Source organism: Acipenser ruthenus, chromosome 22 (genome assembly GCF_902713425.1).
Source record: "Acipenser ruthenus chromosome 22, fAciRut3.2 maternal haplotype, whole genome shotgun sequence".
In the NCBI taxonomy this organism is placed as follows: domain Eukaryota; kingdom Metazoa; phylum Chordata; class Actinopteri; order Acipenseriformes; family Acipenseridae; genus Acipenser; species Acipenser ruthenus.
In genome coordinates this window covers 22,320,971-22,347,506 of record NC_081210.1, presented here as the reverse complement: position 1 = coordinate 22,347,506, position 26,536 = coordinate 22,320,971, and the positions used below count along the sequence as shown (strand labels likewise).

The window sequence follows — 26,536 nt, the reverse complement described above, 5'->3', positions numbered from 1 at the left end:
TCATTTTGTGGTTTGCTATACTGGTATTATAATGGTATCCTTATGGTGCGATGACATTCTACCAGAGTGATGGAGAGATAGGGTCAACTCGGCTGTAATTAAAACCATAACCAGAGAAGGCTGCTCGCTTGCAGCTGCTGTTTGTGTTCCAACACGTGGTTGTGTCATTGTTTGGAAACTTGGGCCTTATCAGGTTATTTTATTGTAAGCTAAACAAAATCAAATAGACAGATAAGGCACTGGCAGACTTCCCTGGATTTGTCCCAGAAGAAGCTTATATTAGACTCTGCCAAAGATAATCAGGCAAGGTTCTTGGCTGTATGCTGAGGGAAATTGAGACTTAAACATGAGTCAGCCTTGCTCGTAACAGCCCTGAGATATTTCAGTGCCACAAAAGGACTTTACACATCCATAGTCTCATTGTGCATTTCAAATCTCTCTGTGGCACTCCTGTTCTCAGGTGGGGCTTTTGTTATTTGTTTTTCTTGAGATAGAAAGCAGAACGCAATTGGAAACAACATGCAGTAATCATAAAGTGTTAGTTTGACAATGGTGTTGCCCAGCGCTCTACCACCCTTGGGTTTCGAGCAGAGAGGTGAAGATTAAATACAAATAAAGAAAACTTCAAAGACTGCTGTAGCATTTTATGGGTGTGCTAAATCTACAATACAATATATTATTACATTCTCCCTTTCCCTCCAATGTAAAAGATGCTTTTTTTCTATATCTATATCTATTTTTCTATAAGCTTACTTTCTGTATCTCAGCTCCTCATTATGCACCTACACTACTAACTACCTGGCATGTTTCTTGCACTGATCTTGTACTAACTTGTATAAGGTAACATTAAAGATTAGTGCTAATCAAGGTCTGTGAAGCCAGCTGTCACAGTCTAAAATTAAGGGAGATGGTTGTCTACAAATACATTAAATGCATATTCTTGTTATCATGTGGCTTTTTTAGGGTCCTGGATTTTAATAAAACATTTTTAGTGATCTCTAAGCCTGATTTATTTTTTTACCAATGTAAGTGAATGACAGAAGCACATTAACTAAGCAGCCACCTGGGTAAAGAATTGAGAAAAGTCCAGTCTCTGGTAAACAGTTAATTCATGTCTATATTGCAGTATGATAAAGACTGTGATGTACATTTCTTGCAGTTTGTTTAAAAAGTACTTTTCAGTAAAGATACATTTTCTTAGAAATGAGCATGGTGTTTACATATCTTCAGATAATTCTGGAGCTCCAGGGTGGTGTCTGTTTTTGACCCCCTGGGAGAGAGGGCTATTCATAGTGAGAATTTTTGATTGTGACAGGATGGCATTTTTGTTGTTGGTTGGAAATGGCTGATGTTTAGAACATATTACTGGCTGCAGAATCTGCCTTTATTCTCCCTCCCACTACACTCAGCTTGCTATCAGTTGCCTGCCTAAATCAGCAGGGATATGAGTTATCTGAAAACAAGTGTTATGCACTGCTTAGAGGAGAGAAACACGTTTAATAGAGGTCCACATTCTGTTTGCTATCCCCAGAGGTTTCCGGTTAGCGATGCTGGGGTGTACGCTAAGCTTTTCTAAATCAAAACTGGGTTTGATAGTACTGACAAAATATTTACATTTGTTTTTATATCCCACACTGCCAAATCTCATTTTGATCCCCAAATCAAATGAAAATGCAACCTTGGCCATGTTACCCTGTTTGACTTATTTAGGCAATCTTGGCTACATCTGAGGGTGAATGCACAATCCAGACCATGTGATCAGAGGATCACTCTACTTGTTTCTACAAAAGAATCTTGTTGTTCTTATTTTGCACATCTCATTATCAAATGCCAGCTTTACACAAGCTAAATCAGCTCACTCCCTATCACAGTTTAGTGAGTGCAAAAACACATTTCCAGACAGGAATGCAATGTTTTTACCAGTGTACGCTTCTGTTATTTCTTGCTAGTTTTTGTGTTGAAACTGGTTTTCATGTTCTTCTTTATAATAAATAAACAACACAAAAGACTGTTCGTTGAATACCAGCCCTAATTTCTGCATTTCCATCACAAGATGGACTCCCTTGCTAGGACTCGAACTTGCTCCAGTGGAGGGGAGAGTCTATCTTTATTGAGCCGAGGTATTGATCCTGTGGATGCAGATGTTTAATAGGTAATACCAGCTGCTCATGCGAGAAATAGGCTGCATTTTTTAAAACAAAACAGGAAAAAATTGAGAAAAGTTTGTATGAAGATAAATATGGAATCTGCTTTTATTTTCAATCTGGTTGTGACCATATCAATGTGTACATAATGATGCAGGATAATAGTGTTCTCCAAATGTATGGATATAGTAATATACTGTGTAGGCACTGGAAGGTTAAACAGATATGCACTTATTTTTTACATTTTCAACTGCACAACTGCACAAAAAAGATTCTCAACTTTACCATTCAGTACAGTGGTCTTCATAATATGAACCTTGTTAATCCAAAGTGATTTATAATCTGAATCATTCTATAATGAAACAGCTATCTCTGCATATTTTATTCAAAAGGTTGTTACTGGTTACTGAAAATACAAACGGTATTTTTTAGTACAGTATGGCACTGATCATGATCAGTACTGATCAGTGTGCAAATTGCTAACCTGAGCCCATATGGTTCAGATTAGCGAGAGTCAACTGTACAAATATTTACAACTCTGAACAAGATCAAACAGCTGCTGCATGTACACCTGACAGATTGAAGTGGCACACTTTCCCTTTTCCCCTATGACTGATACTTTAAATAGTGTTGATGTGTAATCTGACCCTGCATCAGCCCTTGATCACACCTTCTGTATATTGATCCATGCAACACATCCTTGTTGAAGACATTGCACAGAAGAAATGCTCCCTCTTTGAAAGCTGAACATCAGAGGCTTCATCAGCAGTTGGGTTACTTTCAAGAATACCTTTTCAGAAAATGTCCAGCTTCCAAATCAGACCTCAGGGAACTTTTAAAAGCTGGTACCCCATCCACGCTGCCAAACAATAACAAAGAAAACATCAAATTTTAAATTAACACAAACCAATACATTGTTGTTTTTAACCCCAAACAAATACATTTCTTTTTTAAAAACTAAAATATACCCCACAATAATACATCCCAACAATATAGTTATCAGCAGGGCTTTTCTGTCATGCTACAGCCCACCAACCAGAAGCTGTAGCTGAGAAAATAATTCCATAAATGTTACTAGTTTTGCACCTCCATTCGCTATATATTTCCCTGAAAAGTGGAATTGTCCTTGCACCTTCAAAATCATTACTAGCCAACTGCTTCCCCTATTATCTGACATGCTATGCCCTTCTTGAAGACACTGCTGAAGAGAAATGACCTAGGAGCTGAAACATTAACACACTTCCTGAATGAAAGGCCTTTACCTAGTATAGTACCAGATATTGTGTTTTAAAATGAAATTGCACAGTTGCTATAATGTGTTTCTTTCACTGCTGTGCATTTCAGACAGTATACATCAAATGGAAGTGTTTTTTTGTTATGTAGAGCTACTTGAAAGACATGCATTTGGTTTATTACATGTTTTTCAACTGGTAAGCTTAGTACGTGCTTGGAAATTGACCACATTAAATAGTTAAAGCATGTAATTTTAATGAATATTTACCCAAGAAAATGATGCTGATTGAGGCTAAGAGACCTCATTTAGCAGTTCAGCATCAAGCAGCAAGGGTTAAACGGCTGATTTATTGCAAAATCTACTCGGCTGGCTTTTCCAGTTCATTAAATTAGTTTTTAGGGAAGTGCATTATATAAAGTTAAATGTCAGGAAAATATGAAACATGCATACACAAAGGGGGTTTATAATAGAGGTATGCACTGGTAGAAAATCTGGAATGGATACTTATTGTGAAAAATGTAATTATAAAATGTTCACATGCAATGTATGTACATAGTTAAATACTGTACAATATACAGTACACATACTTTTCTTCTGTAGCCTTTTTTTAGTTTAACTGCACAATAACTGTCATATGTTTTCTGTAAATTCTCAAATTAATCATTTTTAACCAGGCAGTAAAAACAGACACAGTGTACAAGAACAAGGGAAAAAGCTAATTTTGGGGAATGGAGTACAGCAATTTAATAGTATGATACTATTGAGATACCACTGAGGTAATCTCTCTGCCATGCAACTACGTTGTGTAGTTCTAATATAATGCTATGAAAATAATTCCTTTTAGACCATTTGTCTGTGGCATTGCTTGCTGTGTTTTTCATGACAAAATGTACTTGCAAGTTCTTTTCTAGTGCTCAACTTTTCCTCTTTCATTGTTCCTTCTCACACATACAGACATGGTGTTCATTCTTAGGTGTGTCAGTACTTCTTTCCTGTGAAGTTTGTAAGTGCGTGCTGAGCTACAGTTTTCTTGTGCAGTATATGTCATCCTCTGGCAACCAGTTTACTATTACTAAACATTTAGTACACTCTGTTTTGTTGCTAAATTTGGATCTCTGTTTTAGCCATCTACAGTCTAATGACATAATTTCTGAAAGTGAGTTTAAAAGTTTCATCCCATTAGATCGTGCTTGATTAACAGTTTAATTTGATTAATGTATACTCTGTTGGGATAAACCACAGATGGGTTTTAGAGCATTTTACAGCCACTTATTTTTAGGGGTAATACCAGTAAAAATACACACAGGTGACTTATTCAATCCTGCTCGATTCCTCGGTGCTGCAAAATGCTCTAACAAATCCAGTTGTCTCTTATCCTGGCGTGGTATAGGTTGGTCAAATCGACCCCTAAGCATAAAAGGTACAATTTATGTGACTTCAGTTCAAATAAGGGCTAATATATCAAGCCCAAACACCTCCCCTTTCATATTGCTGTAGTCAGCAGCTGTAGTTAAGAGATCTAATAACAAGAATGCTAGTGCCAGTGGAATAGCATTATAGGCCAAATGGGAGCCATGACCATCCTGCCTTCTTTCTGGTTCTGTGGGCAGCATTTTAACGAGGGGAACACAGTATGAACATTTCCTGTTTTTTGAGCACAGCTATATTATTAAATGTTATCTGGCAAAACAATTTACTGTACAGCTCCATACATATGATGTGCATGTTACATACACTGTACTGTAAAAACTACTTAGTACAAACACTGAAAGTGGTCAGTGTTGACAGGAGGCCCTCATATATTTTTTAACAAGGAGATATGACCACAGGGTTTTATCAGCGATACCTGTAATAATACTAGTTATTTTTCCCTATATGTTGTTTGGAACCTGGAGTTTGATAAACTAATTTCTTGTGCAAATAGGAGAACAGTAACATGGCTTGCTAGCATTTGTATCTTTTTCTTTTTTCCCTGAGCCTTATTATTGTGGTAAATCTGGCATGCAGGGAGCTGTGCAGCAAAAGCAGATTACAGAGCACTGCATTTATTACAGGAGCCAGCGTGTTGCCTTTTCCACATGAGATAAAGGCAAACCCATCTAACCTTCACACTCACTTCAAAGTGTCTCCCTGACATGGATCCCTTCTTCACATTGAGCTGCTGCTGGGACAAGCTTCCCTTTTTGCTTGTGTCCTTATGCCAGGATTTTTTTACACCCAATTTCACAGTCGCAGGGTCATGGCTTTACATCCAGCTCCTTCCACTGGGATGTGTGTAATGCATATGTGTAACAAAGGCACTGCCTTTATGTGTGTGTACACGTGTATAACTTCTGTATAATACAATATAACACAGCACTGAACAAGAATGCAGTACAATGTATGCAAAAGAAAGTGCATTGAAACGTAAATTAAACAGCTGAATTCAAGTGAATTGCTTTCCTTAAAAAGCTCTGAGCTTTGCATCTGCTTAGCAACCAGGCATATTTTGGAACAATGCAATTCAGCCAGTCATTCTGTCATTGGAGTAGAATGACTGCAAGAATAGATTTTAAATACTTTTCACTATTTGTTATGCATTGCATCTTTTAAAGTAACATCTGCCGCAGTTCAACTCGCAGATCTTTAAAATGTAAGCTGCTGTCATATAAACTATAAGCTTATTTCTGCACTGATTTAGTTTAGCATCATACATCTGCATGGGGAGTTTGCAGTTTACTATGCTGAAATATGCATTGTACTATTCTTTAGACAGTTGATAACCATATACATTTAGTTGCATTTCCATTATTAAGTCCAGACCAGTTACCGCAGTTTTCTATAGCCTATACTCCAACAATTAGAATGCATCTAAAGGTCCCTTTTGATGATGCCAGCAAATGAAGATGTATTCACTTCAGACTGTACTGCTCATGAAGGGGTGCAGGAGAGCTGAGTAATGGCTCAGCTCAGCGTAAGAAGAGAAGCACATAACCCTCCAGCAGCAGAGTTTGTGCTTGTTGCTGTCAATCCCGTGATTTGTTAGGATATTGACATTAAGCTTTCGCAAAGAGATCTGAAGAGAGTGAAGTTTTATACTGATATTGGGAGAGAGCACCCTTTGACAGCTGTGTTGTGCTGTGTGGAGAAATTCTGATAGATTGCAGTGACTGAAAAGTTAAGATAAGGCTGTATTTAAATCAAACTGCAAGAGTTGAGGATTTAGGGTTTCAGTGTTGTGCGTCACTTCAGCTTCTGCAGTGATGTGTAACCATTTCTTTTTTTTTCCCCCTTTGCTTTCATATACAGGAAGTGGAGGTAAGTTCCTTTAATTATTGACTGTATGACCATTTAGAAAGGTTAGGGATCAATGAAACTTAGCAACTTACATTCAGAATAACTATTATTAGAAGGTATCTGAGCAGGATAGACCACAGGGGTCTCCAACCCTGGTCCTGGAGAGCCCGTATCCTGCAGGTTTTATAGGTGTCTTTACTTCATTAGTGGCTAAAGATCTGAAACACCTGTTAATCTTGACTAAGTAAGCCAATAATTGGTGCAATTAAGTAACTGAGAACTCGGTTGAAATGAAAACCAGCAGACCCAGTAGCTCTCCAAGACTGGGGTTGGAGAACCCTGGACCACATAGATGGAACATCTCGTTTCCTTTATTGACCTGTTGTATTGTATCAGCGACATCCTGGGTCTGTCCATCTGAAGCACTGCACTTACTACAGCACAATTCCTCCCAACAACAAGCAGAAGCATTGGATTAACCCTGGAACAGAGGAAAGAACAACTCCTACTATGCCATCTACTCCACTTTCAATCCATGCAGTACTTTCCTCAACAGTTGATCTTTCATGGAGATACCCAATCCAAGCCAGACCAAACCATGCTTGTTTTTTTAAATTTGATGAGATATAACAGCAAGTAAACCTGCAGTCTTTGCATTCTGAAGCAGTGACGTTGCTGGGGAGCAGATTGTAAACTCATCAATCAGTTTTTACAATGTCAAACAAATTATGTATCTACTGTATCAGGGCAAGTAAGTCAAAGATAGTTTCTTAGTTCATTTGACCAGGAGATTGATATACAGCATGCTGAATAGACTGAGGCTGCTAGCCCCTTACACACACACTATAGTGTGTGCCACAATCAGAAGTAAAATCTACACGAGGCAGGTGGGGGTCAATTGCAGCATATAGTTTTATTCATGATTATTCTATGTAGAGCATTCCAAAACAGGGCCCAGTAAAACACATATGCAATATATGTCCTATAAAAGAACCATTGCAGTCATGAAAAGGGGCAGCTTTCATATCGTCTGATAAATGCAAGCTACTGTATGTTGCATATGAACATGCAACATATGGTTTTTCACATGGCAGGTTACAATACTCATAGATCCCAGTCTTCCCTTTGTTGATTTGGTTTGGTTTGGATGGGTATCACTAGGGCTGATAAATTGAGTTGAGCCTTCTCCCGATTACCAGTGTTGTGCTGTAGATTAGTTTTTTTTTTCAATTTTTGAATTGCTATAAACTGTAAAGCCAGCAGCATGTATCATACCTGCCATCTTCAAAGTCTGATAGAATCCCTCCCTCTGGCGACATCAGAGCAGAGCCTGTGTGTGGCAGCAGCTGCGTTTATGAAAAATGACATTTTTATGACTATTGCATTAGCTGGCTTTATTCCTCTCCTTCTTGGCCAGGTGAAAAGTATCGATGGTAATAGTGTATAAATATCAATGTCATATATTTATAGTTTACCATGCATTCAGTACACCTGTTGTGCACCTAACACTTTACACCAAGTATGCTTTTACTTTTTTCTTACACCAAGTATGCTCACCGTGCACCAGCGACCCCTGTAGTCTGGCTGGGCACCTGCGGGCTTGCCTGTAAGATGCCCAGAACTGCATTGTCCTCTGACGCTGCACCTCTGAGGTGGCTGCATGGTGGGCCTGCAGTGTGAAAAAGAAGCTGATGGAACACGCTTCGGAGGACAGCGTGTGTTCGTCTTCGGCACTCCCGAGTCAGTGCAGGGGTGGTAGGGTGGAGCCTAAAAATAATTGGCTTTTCCAAATTGGGAGAAAAAAATGATGAAAACAATTGGCGACTATTAAATAAAATAAAATAAATAAATAAATAAATAAATAAATAAATAAATGAAACAGGTCCCTACAATTAAGTGTGTGTGTGTGCAGAAGCCCTATATCAGAAGCAGTTTCAGAACAAATAATCCTATGATGTAGTATTGAGAGTGTAGTATTAGCTGAAATCAATGCCTTTCATTAAAAGAAACTAAAGTTAAAGCCTAACATTGGAGATAGCACTGGAACAGAGAGTTTGAAACTGAGGGTGTAAGGGATTAGCCTCATACCAGAGAAAGGGCAATACAAAGAGGTTTTTCATTCAGGATTTTAGTCTTAATAGCCTTAAATTAGTTATATTATGTGGGCAGAATGTTTTAGAGTTAAGTATGATAATAAACTGTCCTCCTTCATGTATTATGACGAGAACAATGCTGGCAATATAACCTGCCCTGTCCAACCAAGGTCCTCGTGAATACGGGATATATTTAGTATGCACAATTGTTTTATTGGTTGCTATTTGTATTCATAAAGTGATTTACTGTCATCACAATTCAATCCATTACCATTAAATATTCAGTAATGGTATTGTAACTATAAAGCAGCAAGACAATCTTTACATTGAAGTGAAGTGTGCAGGGATATCAATAGTTGAAATTTACAGACACTTACACTGGCTAGACAAAGACGAAAACCTACTTTTTATGCTTTTTATTGGCATCAAGTAACTCTGCTGCAAAGCCTGTTTAGTTTTGTGCCTTGCATGGTAATGAATGAGTTTGGTTGTATCTGAATACGAACAGATGGTTTATTTGTGACAAAAGCTTTCTAAAGTAAAAGATGTATATCCTTGCATCATTTACCTTTCTCTGCTTGGCTTAGAAATGCTGCTCAATTCCCATGTCTTCAACAATCAAAAGACTATTTTTATATAGTTATGTTCTCTACAAAATACATGTATTTCCTTTATCTCTGCAATACCATTGCAGCATTTACTGAAATGTAGTTATCAATAGATGACCCCAAAACATTGCCAAATTTGACCCCCTATTACTACTCCTTGAATGAGGAATTCTGTCATCTACAGCAATGCCAATTGGTCTAGTGTTATTGAACATTATTAAAAAAAAAAAATCTTTAGGTCTTCACATAACCGTAAAAGTCAGGGACATTTTAAATAAAGCTACTGTCATGCAGCTGGAGAATTAAGGACTACCTTAACACTATAGTACCTAATCCTCTCTTGTATAGCTCTTTAGTAGCAACAGGTGGATGGAGCATGTCCAAGTTAGCCCGAATACCATGTTCAACTGAGTGGCACTGAAAGATATATGGAACCTCAGCGCTGTGATCAAATGTTCAGTCCCTTTGAGGGTATAACACAGCTGCAAGGTCAAGGTTATTCAATGTCATGAGGTGTGTTTTGAGAAATTCATTGCAAACCGTTCCATTTTATACAGTATAGTAAGTACCATAGCCATATGAAAAATAATTCAGAAGCAGGAAATGCAAGCAGTGGTGTCTGTTACTGGTTTAATATTTATTTAGTATTTTGCTGCCCCCATAGTTGGAGAAATAAGTCATTGTGATGGATATCATTTTAGAGTTGTTGTATATGTTATATTTTCCACTGTGAGTATTGTGAAGGGCATTTTATTTTGCTATTGAATGTTGCATACATCCAGTTTGGCTAGTGCTTTTGAAATCTTAACACAAAAGCCAGTCTAAATGGCTTTAATTATGCAATCTTGGCTCGGGTTAACATCCATGTATTTATTTTTTTTAATTATTTGTTTGGTTTCATTCATTTATAACTTATGAACAGGGACTGCTCAACTCCAAAAATAAACTCGTTCATATCATTCACCGCGGATGCCTTGGTCAAAGGAAAATAGCAGTTCCTGTGATTGCAAATGATACTGGTCTCCAGGAGAAATAAACATTATCATTTATGTACCATATTTTAGGGAACACAGGACTGTATTCTTAATACTTTTAGTACTTGTACCTTCAACATTAAACTAAAACCTGTAATTCAGAGAATATTTGAATACATGAATATTTAACTCTAGTAAAAGTATTCCAGTTATATGAAATATAACAGTAATGAGTTTGTAGGCTTATACATTTGCATACTTTATCAATTACAAATGAATGTGATATCGTAAAAACGGACAGCAATTCAATATATTAGGAGACAGTATTTGATAATTACATAATGCTCTGTGATATTTACATCTCTAATGGAAAACTGCTGGTCTGTAACAGCAAGAAAAAGCTTTGATAGTTAAAGGTAAATAGTACTTGTATTGTCTAATTGTTTCACCGTTTCTGCATTTCACTCACTGGCACATAACAATTAACAAATAACAAACCTGTTAATATATATTTCACACATATTTGTTTTGTAAATTGTTTTTACATGCTGTATCAGTCTTTGGCAATTGGAAGAATATCTATAAATTAAAAAAAAAATGAAGTGCAATGCATTTATTAATTTATTGAGATGTATGTTATTATCTTTGGTTTTCATTTGTTTTTCCTCGTACCTGAAATGATTTCTTTCTATTACAGGACGACTATTTCAAAAACTGGAGCCCAAGCAAGCCATTTGACCAAGGTAGGATCATAAAGACTTTGTGTTACGTGTGCAGTGCATTTTGCAGTGTATGCTGAATGCAGTGCGCAACAGCAGTAAAAAGAAGCAGCTCATTTAAAGGTATCCAGTGGACACACAAAAAAAAATATATTAACTATATGTTGCATACTTCAAAAGAAATCAGCACACCTGATCAAAAAAACCCTTTCCAGGCATTCAAGCACATTTTAAACTCTTTAAAATTAATGATCTAATATAGGGGACAAAATGAAAAACGGATAACATATTGATAGATAACCATATCAAATAAACTATCTGGCAGTTTCAATGCAGCACAGGGTTAAATGTTCACCACCTCTAGTTGGCAGGCAGTCAATGGGCCTTGGATCAGCCTGCTGATCAAAGTTGGCATCTCAGAATTGCTTCTGTATGATAAATAACAAAGCCAACAGACAAAAGCTTAAAAAAAAATAAAAACGAAACACAGACAATGCATGGGCCTTGAAACGCACACTTTAAAGAATGTATTTCTGTCATTATAAAAATAGGGGTTATCAAGACAGACAAAAAGTATCAGTAAAAGCTATCTAGAAGAAAAGCAAATACTGCAGTATTATACTTGACACAAAACATTTATATTCGCCAAGCAAAAATCCTTTGGTAGGAATACACAATCACTGTGTTACAGCAGTTCCATGCATCACTGTAAAGTGATGGTAGTTAACAAAGTCGATCCTTAAATCTTACCTGATGTGCTCTTCCATTCGCTGTTTACGCCTCAGATATGCAGTAAGATAGTGTTGCACTTTGGTCCTTTTACATGGAGGGTCAAATTGCCACCACTCCTTCTTCAGCTTCATTCCTGTCAGTAACCAACCAGTTGATTTTAACTGACATGCTTTCAGACAGTAACATACTTCCAAACTGTCCTGAGTGGGCTGGTCACAGAAGCAATTGCATTCGATGTATTTGTTATATACTGTATATATATATATATATATATATATATATATATATATATATATATATATATATATACACACAGTATATATGTGAATAACAAAAAGCAACAATAATATACTAATGAAGAAAAAATAAGATTCAAATGAAAAAAAGAGCAATTAAGATTATGTTTATTTAAAGTGTTACCGGTAATAGTGGCCAGCAATGCTTAATGCAGCTGAACAGGTAGGCCTCGGGTAAAATAAAAAAATAAAAAGTGTGGGAAACCCTGACCTTGGATATGTAACATATTTACGCCCCCCCCCCCCCCCCCCCCCCAAACGCAGAGCACCATTAGAAATTGATTTAATGCAGCAAATGCAGACCACCTCCTACATATTCATCTGTGGTCAAATAAAGACCTACAGCATTTTCTATTTTTCAAGGAAGAAAAAAAAAGTAAGGTCATTCATTTTTCCCACTGGAGTGGTTGATGCCTGTCACTCTTTCACTGCAGTATTCTTTTCAAAAGGAAATAAGGTCTTTGTTCACGGTAATGCATTGACCCTTGTTCACCTCCACCGGGGTTCTTTATCACATTAATTCAATTGCAAATCAAAGGAGCAAAAGACAATCTTACTGTCTGCAAGCAGGCTAATGAATCCTCTAGAGGCGGCCATTGGATTAACCAACTGCCTGATCTGTGGACCCACCTGAACAAATAGACTGCAGTTTATTAGTCTGGCTATTTACAGGTATTGTGTAGTTTCCCTTTATATTGGACTCTTCATATCTCCAGATGTCAAAGTTCAGCTATTAATGGTTTCTATAGGTGCTTTTAGCAATATTTTCCAATACATAACCCAGTGTGGCAATGTGCCCTGCCCTTGTGTGCATTTCTGTGTTGTATGTTGCGTGTTGTGTGTAAATGTTGGTGTATAGAGATGGCTGCACGGGATATAAATGGGTGTGTGCAGCACGAGTTATTTATGATGTAATTGTATTTTGGCACGGGATTGCACATCTCTTCACGTGCATTTAAAGTAATTAATATGTGAGCACGAGGTTGCACGTAATTAATTCATGTGCTGGGATTCAAGTGAATAATTAATTAGTAATTGAATCCCAGCACAACAGTATATATAGATGCACGTTTGACTCACTCGGGGTTGGGTGTTCGAGAGTGGAGAACGGGAAACAGAGAAGGAGAAAGAAAAGCAAAATAAAACGTAAAGTGTTTGTTCTCACCGTGTTTGTTTGTCTCCGTGCACCGTTTGTTAAGTGTTAGTTCGTTTCGTTTGTCTGTTTATTTTGGCTACCAGTGCCGTGCCCTGTGTTTTGTTTGTACAACCTTTTTATTTTCTGTTCTGTTTATTAAATGCTGAGCGAAACTATTCACTCAGCTCCACCAAACCACACCTCTCTGTCGTTTTATTTCCTGCTTCTGGTCTGACGCCACCCACTCCGGCCGTCTTTGTGACACCCAGTCAATCATAATTAGAGTTGCAGGTGTTCCCTCTAAAACCTCAACTCCAGATTGTATTTGTGTAATATTTGAATTCAAATAATGTATGCCATAACATTTACCATATGCTAATCTGACCCGGGTAAGGTAAACTGATTCTGAATCAGGTGCTATGAACCTATCAACAAAGCCTATCTTATTGCTAAAAACAAAGCCTATCCTATTGTGTGTGTGTCTGTGTCAGTGTGTGTGTGTCAGTGTGTGTGTGTGTGTGTGTGTCAGTGTGTATGTGTGTATTTTCTTATTCTATTGAAGAAATAAAGATCAGCATGCAGCACAGCTCCATATCAAGTACTCAGCCCCCCAATTCTGTACACAGGCTAATAAATGACTACATTCTCGCAAATTTATTTTGAGAACAAATGATTCTGTTACCTGGCATCCCAACCCTGCTGTAAGCTTTCGTGATTCCCTAAAACACATTCCCATCATTTTTTACAAAGGGCACTTGTTTAAGTTTGATAATAATCCCCCTTGTTTGATTAATTGTAATAAACAGACGCATGCCTGTATTCAGCCCAGTCGAAGAGTCTCAATTTCTTTCTATTGATCTAACCTTCTCTATGGAACCAACAGATCCATAGTACTAGCTTCCAGCTGAGGGAGATCCATCCTTTATTTCAACTGTAGCCCCTCAGCTGATTATGTCATGGTTATGGGCAATGAACCAATAAAAAAATACATCTCTAATGGTTTATTAGGCATATACAGCCTGAAAAACAAGGAGTCTGGTGGTTGTGGGGAGGAGGGTGTTTTTTAGGGTTGCGTAAATCAATGGAAATATGAACTCAAAGAATTGTGGTCTAGCAATGCCATTGGCTTAATCATTACTTGAATGGGAGATTCCAAGAGCATCTGAGTGCTGGATGAAAAAAAATGTTGAGCACTCCCTCCTGGGACTGAACCTAATCAGAGACCCTGTTTGAGCTGATCGATATGCTATTTTTCTGATGAGATGATAGCCCTATGAGCACAGAAGATACCATTTCAAAGAAGAGAAGGGGAGTTTAACCATAGGCTACTGTAAATTCCATGGGTAAAATCACATTCATAGCAATATGTGTGCTAAATAACAGAATATTAGTATATTGCTTTTGCAACCATTTAGGATGCATATAGTCCAATTGGTAGCTTCAGATTTTGGGCTTTGATAGTTCTCTGATCACGAGGAGTCCTGATCTGCAACTAAGTTCTAGATTTGAGTAATGATACTGTATATTTTAAAATGCAAAGTTCATCATGATTTTTTTCAAAAATGAACATGCTTGAAAGTGGGAATAGCTTTAAGGAAATAACCTCCTTACACACTAATTCCGGATTTTGTACATTCTTGGTAAATCAGGCAAAAGATATCCTCATCCTTCTGCCTAAGCTTCAATAATCTCAACCTAGCATTGGTAGCAGTTCTTTGTTGCCTGACCAGCTCTGTGTGCAAACAGGGTAAGGCATCTTATCCTCAGAGCAGTGCTGGAGTCCGGACCTGTTCAGGCTGATTAGCACTGTTGACTGCACTGATTAAACAGAGTTTGTGTTATTTTGAAAGAGCCTGAGATATTCCACCCACATAACACAGGATACATCTCATTGCAACTAGCATGTGCTCATGGGCTCTGTTAAAGTCAGTGAATTGCTTCATAGTTGGACAAACCAACCACTGGTTCTTGCAATGGTACCATAATTACAGATGAAGTAACATAAAACATTTTAGTACCATGGATTTTGTTATCTCCTGTAAATGTGCATAATATTTGTATTTAATCAGTTTTTTACCCCATGCTATGTGATTTTGAATGTGTTGGTATTTTCTTGCCCTTGGATCAGTGAGTTACAAAGTGTTTTAGGGAGAGGGGGTACTGGTACACCCTACTGCACCCCTATTAATCAGTTCTTTACTTGGGTTTCCTCAGAGACAGCCCAAAAGGTTAAAACATGCTGGTGACTTCATTTAGCATACCAAATATCCATGAGTGCAGAACAGGTAACAAATGACGATTAAGAATATTTACCATGGGAAATTGAGCAGATACATACAATATTATACAAACATAGATGTATATTCCTTTAAGCAAGAAATGGCAATACACAGGTCATTGAGAAAGAAGAAATGGTGACAATTTTGCAGTATAAAATGTAGTTAGTGTTCGATGAATTTTACCTATTGTTTTAATGGTTAAAGCTTATGTCCGATTAGTACATCAAAATGACAACTTTCTAAACACTCAGTCCAGAGCCACACTTGAAAGAAACGGTTCCACCCTTAATATCTACAATAGCACACCAAGGATTTCATAGACTTACAGTTGTGTAAAGGCTAAGTTGTCATAAGTTGTGATTGACGTTTGACTGACAGGGTGGTATACAATGATATAGTTCCGTACCAAGACTTTTTGAGCTCCTTCTCCCAGCTGTCGAGTATGGGGATATCCTTTAACATGCAACCCTCAATCAGAATGGTTGAGAAGTGACACTTTCTTCAGTCATCTATGCAGGATTGACTTTACGTTTATCTGGGACACCCCTCATTGCCTTCTTCATTATTGCCTAGTGTCCCTATGCATTGTGCATTGTTATGTATACTGCAGTACTCAGAATTCCACAGGGACTGTTATTCCCTATAGTCTAAGCCTTAATGAAAGACCATACTGGAGCTGTGTTTGTGATTGCAATCTTATTTTCTGTAGATGCAATCTTATTTTTTAAGATGCACATATGAACATAATCTAAACTCTAATAACACCGAGTGCTGAGCAAAAAAAAAAAAATGGCTCAGATACCTGCCCCTGTAAATTGTTTTATTTACATAGAATTTTAATATTGTTTTTTTTTTATTTTTTATCACATAACACTGTCTGGTGGAAGAATATTGACATGCCATGATTTTGAAACCATATTTTACTCAAATTAATGATTCTCAAACTCAGCTATATGCAGTATATTGTTCCAAAGACCTTCCTCCACCTGGTACCCACTTACTGGAACACATTCCATATTTGCCAGTTTTTAAATGGTTGGAGACTTTTTTTGTAAATGCAGTGCTTTTGAGAGGTGAGGAGCAATGGTGTGGAACGTTGTTTAGCTAAGATGGCTTAGGCTACAAAGTATTGTGGAACTGTATTTAGAGTTATGGAAATAATTAAATTAAACACTATGCTAAATCCAGGATACAAACCTTAATACAACTTGCATAGAAGATTATAGTTAAGACAGCTGGTGCTGAAGGATCCTGGTATGGTTTAAAATGTCAAAAAGAGCCAGGCTGAAGGGAGGGAAACCGAATCAGATGATTCTATGAGGCAGGAGACTTTTCAGAGCCAAAACTCAACTTCTGGTTATACTAGGGCCAAGAGAATCACAATTAGCTCCTCTCCGATCCAATAATTCTTCTAAAGCCGCATGCCTAATTTGTATGCTTGCACAAGCCTTGTTCTCCAGTGTCAAACCCCATTGGACTATCGGCCAACATCTCTAATTAAAAATGAAAAGCATTGGCAGATTATCACAGGTCCCCAGAATACACCGAGCTATATGACAACTGGCTTTAGCTTAATCTCTAAAAACCTATAAGATGACATTGTTCTGTGTTTGTATTTTGGGGGTCTGGTAGAGGAACTTGACTTTCTTTATCACCCTTGCCTTTCTGCTTGGGCCACATGACTCTCACAGGCACTAATGTCCCAATAAGTAAATGACCCAGATAAAAATATTGACGTCTATTCAACTGACCTTGCATTAATTAATTTCGCCAAAAAATAACAACCATTTAATAGAGTGTAAGGATTGAAAATGAGATTGTGTTGTGAGTCAAATCTGTTGGAAGCAGTAACACACAAAGAAGCTTCAAGGTTGTGGTAAAAAGAATACAGACACAAGCAAAGATGATAAAGTAATGGGGATACTTGTCGCCTTTAATAGCTACTAATGCAGGGAAAAGTTTAAGGTCATAACTTTAGAGGATCTAATGAGACAGAATATGTAACGAGAGAGCAAGCATTAGCTAAATAAATGCATATATAAAAAGTATTATTATACTCTGTGGTTTCAGATACTCAATTTATCATATAGCAGTTTTTATGCTTTACAATAGCCATATATATATGTTTGTCCACAGTACAAATTACAATACATATTTTTATTCTAGAAAGGCATAGTACTGACTATGTATCTTAATTGAATCTGATCTGATCACTAGGGATATGTTTTTCCACTCTTCTCAACTGATAGCTTCCTAAATACCTGAAGACTGTCTTCTTTTCACCAGCAATTCAGCAATACATAATTGCATTCATAATTGGAGATCAAGGCTAAGGACCAATAACCCTGATGTTTCCACCCCAGAGTTAAAACATTTCTGCATGCAAATAATACTTAAATGAATAGGGGGTGTTAAACCCTATGGGCACCACTGTATCGTATGTGCATATTTAGCATTATTACTTTTACCATGCCAGTACATCTGTGATCCTAAAAAAAAAGCAAAACGATTTGAAACCAGCCTGTCGGTTGCCTATTGAATAACAGGACACTTGATTGAATGTAAGCTGTGAATGGTGCATTGAAAAGTGCTAAACACTGCTTTTGCAAACCTTGCACAATTGTCAGTCTTGAAAGAAAAAAAATAAAAAAACTTTTCAACTTCCCTAGCTGTGTGCACTGAAGCTGGCATCCTATCAAAGCAGAATGGATAAAATAAATAGGTTTTGCGAATCATTAATTGATGTCTTGCATGCATATATACATTCTCTATCTGCCTCTGAAGGGTTCTGCTTTGCAATTTTACACTTGGGCTGCCTGAGCTAGCATTTCTACATGCTTTAGAAGGTGAAGGACTACCCATGTTTTTGTATTAAATCAGCAAACCAAATTAGGAACACATTATATCTGTCCTTTCTGTTTCAATGCATTTTTGAAATCCTTATAAATAGATACAGACACCTACTGCTTTCTGTACTGATCTTATACAGGGGATGGGCAGCAATCTCGGAACAGCTGCCATAATACTATCAATAGAGGGCAAACATAAAAATCAATTACAGGACACATGCATTGATAATAGGTGTTGCTAATCTGTTTTAGAAGTACACTGTAGAAAGCACTAGCCAAAAAGTTTGTCTAACTGACTTGGTTTCTTATAATTTTATTCCAAAGTATCCCCAACAGTACCTAGAGTCTGAAAAGTGTTTAACAAACCATGATCCCCTTTGTTAAAGATGTCCATGTATAAAAGTAGCATGCCATTGATCCAAGTAATTGAAAGAAAGAGTCAAAGTCGAAATGCTATAGATGCATTTTAGCTTGCATGTTTTTTTTATTAATTGTGATGAAATAAACAATAAGGTATCACTCATATATGCAACTTATGATGGCTCTGAAACCTGGCATCCTAAAATCAAGCTTCCCAGAGGATTAGGTAACCCCTCCAAACACCTGGGGTTCTTGACAGAGCAATCTGCTCTTTGTGTAATAACTGATCTCTCCAAAGAGACAGGGGAACATTTCTCTCTAATGCTTCTAATTAGAGGTTTACCAAAATGTGAATTGCAGACATTCTCTTTACAATGATTCAGCCCTTTTGAGCTGCAATCATTGCATGGTAGGGTGACCGGTTGGCTGAGTTCCGTTTTGCCATTTAATGAGGAATTGTTTCTGCCTGAAATGTAACATTTATTACGCTTATCAAACATATTTTTTATGTTCATTCTGTATTTTTAAGAAATACAGCTATGTACAATTTTTCATTTTTTGAGGGTAATACATTGTAATTACTAATATATAGTTTGCTACATTGATTGACTGATCACATGTTGAATTACACATGATGCTTCTCTTAATTTATTGTTTTTTAACATGTGAACACATTTCTACTGCTACATATTTTTGAAATGATGCCAAGGGTTTTTTTTTTTACATAAAACAATGTTCTCAGCTATTTTTGCCAGGTCCTTTTAAAGTCTCTCCGGAGCTGAAAGTGGGGTGCTTGCATTAGCTAATTAAATACACTTCTAATTTACTTATCCTCAGATTTGTGGCTGTAATGGTCCATATTATTGAAGCAATGTACAGCTACATTTTAATATGTGATCTGTGCTGATAGACATAGAGACTTGATCTGTTGAGCTGTCCGTGGTGCTGAACCAGCAGCCCTCAAGTGCTTGGGCTGAGAGACTTGCACACTTTCACGTGCTGATTTGCATGGAACGTAGGAGTCATCACACATCTGCCTCAGAGATTGGCTTCTTTCCATCTTTCTGGTTGTATCTGCCCAGGTTCAGTTTAATTGAATGTATGTTTTTGAAGTATTAGGGGTGGTGCTTTTTTTTTAAATGCATGGTCAGCCTCTTATCCCAAATGTGTAAAAATATCTTCCTGTATGAATGTATTCATCTTGTCTTTTTTAAGGAAGTGGAGTGGCTTAGTTAAATGCTAATGGTATATTAAGCCTTCCATCTCCTACTCTCCAGATCCTTTCTACCCTAAGTTAATAGCATTTGCATTTTTTTGCTCTTCAAATTATAGTTGTGGGTGTGATGTAATGGGTTCTGGAGAGCTTGGTTACACCTTTACAGGATTCCTGTTCACATTTCCTAAGTTTGTCCAGTAGGAATGCCAGTATGTGATTATATTCAATCTCACAACGTAACCATGAATGCTTAGGGGTTGATTTGATCAACCTATACCCTACCCGTCACTGCCATTACACACCCATAGGATGTGTTAGACAAGTCTCTTAATTATGTGACTCCTTATGGCTGACATTATGACCTGTTTAAGGGCAAAAAGCTTCACATTAGACTTTCATAGTTTGTTTAACTGTCCCTGTCATCATTATGACTCAAGTACTGTGGTACTTTCACCTGAGTTCAGGAGCTACTCTTTAGTAGTTCTGATACACAGCTATGGCCAAAAGTTTAACATCACCATATAGAATTAACACATTTTGCTTCATTAAAAGTCAAACGAAACCTGCTAAATAATGTTACATTAACATATTCAATTGCATTCCGCTTTGTAGTTCTCCATATACTAAAAACTGACAAATTAACAAATGTGACATTTTGGAATCCGGCAGACTTTTGCGATACCATTTTTGTAGTTTCTTTGATTACATGATGTTAAATAAAGGGTATAAATTATATTCATATTGTTGTTTTATTTTGAAATTATGTCTCAATCCTAAAATTCTGATGTGATGCAAAACTTTTGGCCATAGAGCTATGTATATCACCCAAACTGTCTATAAAGAAGTAAGCCATCTAGAGATCTGCCACTTTGGATGTAGTTTCCTTTTGCGTTTCTGGTAATACACTGTTGTGCCTTAGATGATGCTGCAGATTCAAACTTGAATACTTAATACTAGTTGGCTGAGGATAAAGCTGATGGTAACAGTAATTTGGGATCAGGCGTTTTAAACAACCATGTTTGTTTAGGCTGATGTATTACATGAGGGTTGGGAAGCATTGACTTTAAACCTAAGTTTTAGGGTTTTTTAAAAATGCAAACTCATTTAATTAAACCTGCCTGACTGTTATGCAAAGCATGGCACATCAAAGTCTACATTTGCATCTGTTTAGTCTAGGGATTTAGTGGGTGTAGAGGAACAAATAACAAATAAGCCAATTGTTGACAGTGTTAGCAACATATTTTATATGTTAAATTTAATTCCATGCAGCATTACTGCAAAGCTTGCAAAATGATTGCAAAAAGTGACTCCAAAATCAAATCAACTTGAGCTGACCAGACGTTGACAGAGATCAGACCTTTAAAATATACTGTACAAAACACCAACTAAATGGCATGACCCTAATCACAAAGCTGAGATCTTTAAGTCTGTTTTTTAATGTAGTGTTTAGGAATCTTTATAGTAAGCTGTTTAAAGGAAACAGGTTTGAAATAACACAGTTTAATTTTTATTTGTATTATGTTTCTTGTTTAGAATCACTTTGTATATCACTTTCTGTTTCAGTTGTCACATCGTGGTGACTTTATAAAACCCAGGATAATGCACTCTGTTGGTGTTTTTCATTGTTTCATACTGAAGTGAGACCAAGGGAGTGGCAATATTGTGGTGAACAAGCCCATACACATACCTTTATATGTAATGAAGATGTCTGCTGGCGCTTATAACTGGGTTTAGACAAATATCTAAAAATAAGGAAGTGTCAATGGAAACCTTTGAAACATTAACCACTGGTGCAGGTCTATTACCTATAATTATCGCCAAGGGATATTTCCCCGTGTATTAGATAGCTTTTCTGCTTAGTAAAATCTGGGTAATGGCTTATTCCAGATTTTTTTTTTATTATTGAATCAAAATGCAGTAAAGTACAGTAAATTCTTTCTGTGAAATGTCACCAACTAAAATGAATGATGAGATGTATGTGAAATAAACATAATTTACATAAGGCATGTATGATATATACATTTATATTAAATACATATTAAATAAATATGATTTAAACTTCATAAAATGTTCTTCGCGTTCAGTATTTTAACTGAGGCAGGTAAAAGTTATTTATTTTCAAAGTTATAGCTGAAAATAGTTTCTGTTTTGTTGTCATTTCAAAGCTTTCCTGTTAATGATTTATAAGCAAGTGAAGGCGATAGTTTACCTTGTCTCTCCTTGTTTATTTTCTACACTGTGATTTAAGCTTAAATCAGGGAAACAGAACATTTTTCACTGTCCATTTTCTCTGGGACCATGCATTGCACCATAAACTTTGAAATTAGAAATTAGGAAATGGCAAAGAGTTTGGCTGATCTAGCCTTCATTATACTGTCAATGACTGGAACCTGGAACTGAAGGGCATACAGAACAACTTGGTACCATTACAAACACCATAAAAAGGCTCTTTGGAGTTACCATCAAAACACCTTTCAGTAAGAGAGTATACTTAATCTTTTAGCTTGTAGATTTCATCCTCCAAATGCTTTTTCCTTCATTTTGCAAATCTGTTAATTTATCTGTAATAGGTAAAAGGAATCGATGTTGTGTTTGGAAAGTCACTGTGGAATATCTTTGAGATATTGATAGATATGTAGGCGATAACTGACTGCCATTACAGTATAAGTGGACATCAAAACACCTTCCAGGCACAGATTACAATTATTCAGCACATTTCCGCAAATGCTTATCTTCATAGACACTTGTTGTGACTGAAAAAAATAAATATAAACTGGTATAATACTTTATTCTCCCCTAAAATATCCCACCGTGTCAATTTCTCTGTAGTGTGTTATGTCCTAGCAGATTATAATACACTTTTTTGGTTATACATACTTACTCTCAAGGGTTAGCAAGGCATTGGTATCTTATGTTGTAAAGTAAAAATAAATAAACAAAGATGACACATTTCAGCACTCCAGAGTTCAGAGTCTTCAGTCTTGTTCTGGCAGCAGAGGTCTAGCAGCAGTACGCTTTTCAGTTACACAGATTGATGGCAACACAGTATGATGCAGCTGCTACTTGTTTCCTAAGGGCAACACTGAGGCCACTGGAGATGGAATTACTCCTGGTGGCCAACAATGTCCAGGTGATCTCCAGCCTGCATAGCAAATCTGACATCTCCTGACCCTCAGTGCATGCCTGCCTCCATCCAAAGCACCATCCTTCGTGGATGGAGTTACGAGCAGCCTTATCTGGGTGACAGTGATGGAAGAGGTAGCTGAGACATGGTGGCAGACTGTGCAGTTCCTTTAAATCAGAGACAGGGTTAGGAATAACTTAGGTTAGGAGACAAAAGGAGCCATACATCAGCTGGCAGCAGCTATGAATGCCAGTTTGAACTGAAACTGAACAGGTCCTGAAGACATGGAACCTGTCTTGAATCCTTAATAGAACTAAAGCCCAGAATCAATGGAGGAAACCAGTTCATCCATCAAGAAATGGGTTTTAAAAATAAACAGTACAAAACCATTCACTGGCTTTTTGAACTTACCTGATTCTCTTCTGTTTGGAATGTAGATAAAATGAAAACACATTTCTCAGTTTGAAATACAACACACTTCAATCTCCACAAGGAGACATCAAGGATGCTGAGTTTTATTAACCGATAAAGCAGAATAATTTCACAGCAGCAAGTGCTGCTGGCTGCTGATCTTATATGAAAAAAGAATCTGTGTATAAAAAGAATCTTGTGAATATTTAATAATTGCACTCTAACCTTTTAGCTACTTATACAATACACTATAACACCTTGTTGCTTCTTATTAGAAACAAACACCCTAGTCTACATGTTTCTATATCATGTAAAATTGAATTACCAAACAAAACTTCCAGTATTTTTTAAGCTAGTGCTGTGCAAACAGTAGGGCGCAGGTGTGTGTGTGTGTGTGTGTTTGTATTTCAGCTTCATAAAATCCCCCAGGGAAGCAGGAAGGATAAGCTTTCTTAAGAAATACAAATAAAACCTCATCTTAAAAACACTGAATGGCACTACAGCTTACAAATCAAAGGATGTTTAGTTTGTCAACAAACCCAGTGTAATGCACTCAGTTAGTAAAAAAAAAGCATATTTGGCCAGGTTAACAATTTGTCTGCCAATTCAGAGACACAAAACAAGTATTATATATCTGCTGTTACCTTTACGAGGACATAATTTAATTGCCTCCCACATTATATTGGTTTACTGCATGGATGAAGTTAACACATTTTGTCTCAAGACACACTATTTTTCTGTATCCATGTGCCTGTGAATTGTGTGACAAGGGCAAAGAGATAGAGAGTTGGATTTCATAAGTGTATGTATCTGTCAATCATCTGTCTCCCTCCGTTCCTCTGTTTGTCTCATCTAAAGATAAAAACTCAGGATACTCAATCCTGAATACCACTTTTCCATTGCCTGCTGCTATTATCTGGATGGTCTTGTTGTTAGCTGTGGATTAGAGACTGTGAGATACCAGTATTGTAATTCCAGAGCAATTGTTGATTAAGACTGGCAGAGAATCCAAAACAAGTAAAAGAAACAGGAAAGCCTGCTGTCAGGGATGGGTTCTTCTAATACAAATTGTTAAGTTCCTATAGGCCGAAGTGCAGCGTTTGTTGTTATACCAAACACACATCAGTACTGTATGTAACAAACAAATCGCAAGGTAGAGATGCAGTTACAACCTTCTGAAGTGAAGGATTCCCACGAGACAACATTTTGAGGGTTTTCGCTGCAAAGCCTGGTTTGGGACCATTCTGTTTATCAATACCAGTTATGTTGTTTGCAGTTCATTAACAGTTTGCCAGCTTGAGTCTGCACCCTTCCTTACCTAACGAAGTATGCAGCAAATTCTGAGTCTCTTAATCTGGACTGGATGATAAATTGCAGTATTACGCCATTTTCAATACTGCCAAATTGCCCTTTAAATTCCAATTCCCTGCCGCTTGTGCCAAGCGAGAGAGCTAAAGTGGCAAGTGCTACAAGGGACGTGTGTTTGTCAGGAGTCATTGACTTTATGAAGATGAAAAGTCATGCAAAGTCAAGCAAGGGAAAAAAAAACATACCAGCTACAGATCATGATTGCATAAAACACTTGATTTTAAAACTGTTTAGTTAAAAGCACTGCTGATGCAAGATAAATGTTTTTGAAAACAATTGGATTGTGTTTTACTTCTGAGACATGTTTTGAATCCCTCCTTGAGAATGTTCCTGTGGTTCAGCAATTACTGTAACGTAAAAGTCTGGTTGGAGTCAGTTCTTTTTAGTGAATTTCAGTGAAGCTTGTCAGGGCTACTCTCAGCAGATCTTGGTTATTAATAAAAAATTGCTTGGTATGGCCTTCACTTACAGTGAAAGTTGGGCTTATGTCACAGTGGTCAATTTGTGTGGCTTTTTAATGTGAGAAGACGATTTACCCACCCTTTTCAGACGTACTGTCATGGCTGTGCATTTCCTATAGCGTGAGGAATGTGTGTGATATGTGTGTGCTACGTCACATTCTCATGACAATGGAGAGATAAGCCCTCTCCCTGCTGCATAAGCTCAAAAACCATCATTGTTCATTAGAGTGTAATTTATTCATGACAGTGCCATCATTCCTTCATAGAATTCTCTCTCTCAAACATGGCTGTTTTCTAAATTGTTCGGTCCCTGCGGCTAAGCTGGAGCAGACCCAAACATTTTAAATCATTTAATAATTGCTAATGGGAAAGGTTTTTTTTTGTTCAGAAGAAGGATGAAGCCCAGAGACAAAAATAACCATTTGGGACAAATGATTCCAAGTAATCTTTTGCATTTGAAAATGCTGGGTCTGTGTAAGGTCTGAAAATGTTACGACGTAGAGAGGAAATGTTTGGGAGCACAAGTTGTCTGACAGGTAGTTGAGTTTAATGTGATAGAATATAAATGGACATAAATATTGGTTGAACAATACATCTACTAGGTTATAACACCACCATTAAAGGCTGTTCTTTGAGTGTAGTTTCTGGAGTACATGCTTTCCTTACTAGTCTAGATCAACCAAAATGGTGCTTTTCATCTGAAGCTTGTGTTGTCCTGATTACCCTCTAAATTCAGTTCAAACCTGTAGAGCCACCAGGAAGATTCAGTTTAAGAATAGACGTAATGATTTCAACAAAAGTGCTGCATGTATGTCGGTTCGTTCACAACCATCTTCAAGGCCACTGTTACACAATTCTGATTTTCAACTACAACACATGCTATCATTTAATTGAGATGTTTTTTCTTGAAACATTTTTATTTATTTATTTGAATTATCACCTTGTTTTTTATAACCAGTAAAATAATTAGTGTTTATATTTTACAATAATTTATTGGCATCTCTTCTTAACTTGTACTGCGCTTTGACTATGCTAAATTCCCCTTATACAAGTTAACATATTAAAAGCATAATGAACTCTAATAAAGCACAACGTTTGTAAGAACTGCAGAGCCCATAGAGATATGGTAAAGCACATTTAAAAACATGGCAAACAACGATAAAGTATGGTAAATGCGTAGTATAACCATGGGAAATCTGCACAATTACTGAGGTAAAATTTTTTAACAGTCCCCCAACATATCCTTTTTACCATAGA

General features: G+C 37.0%; 1 protein-coding gene across 2 annotated transcripts in view; it reads left to right on the top strand.

Annotated features, from left to right (window-relative positions):
* The window catches only part of LOC117431634 (testican-1-like), a 162,648-nt gene that overhangs the window by 55,307 nt on the left and 80,805 nt on the right, over window positions 1-26,536 (top strand). For both annotated transcript variants that reach the window (XM_058996151.1, XM_058996150.1), the window contains exon 3: window positions 11,027-11,072. In XM_058996151.1, the coding sequence (XP_058852134.1) occupies window positions 11,027-11,072 (46 nt within the window). The remainder of the gene's footprint in view (window positions 1-11,026; window positions 11,073-26,536) is intronic.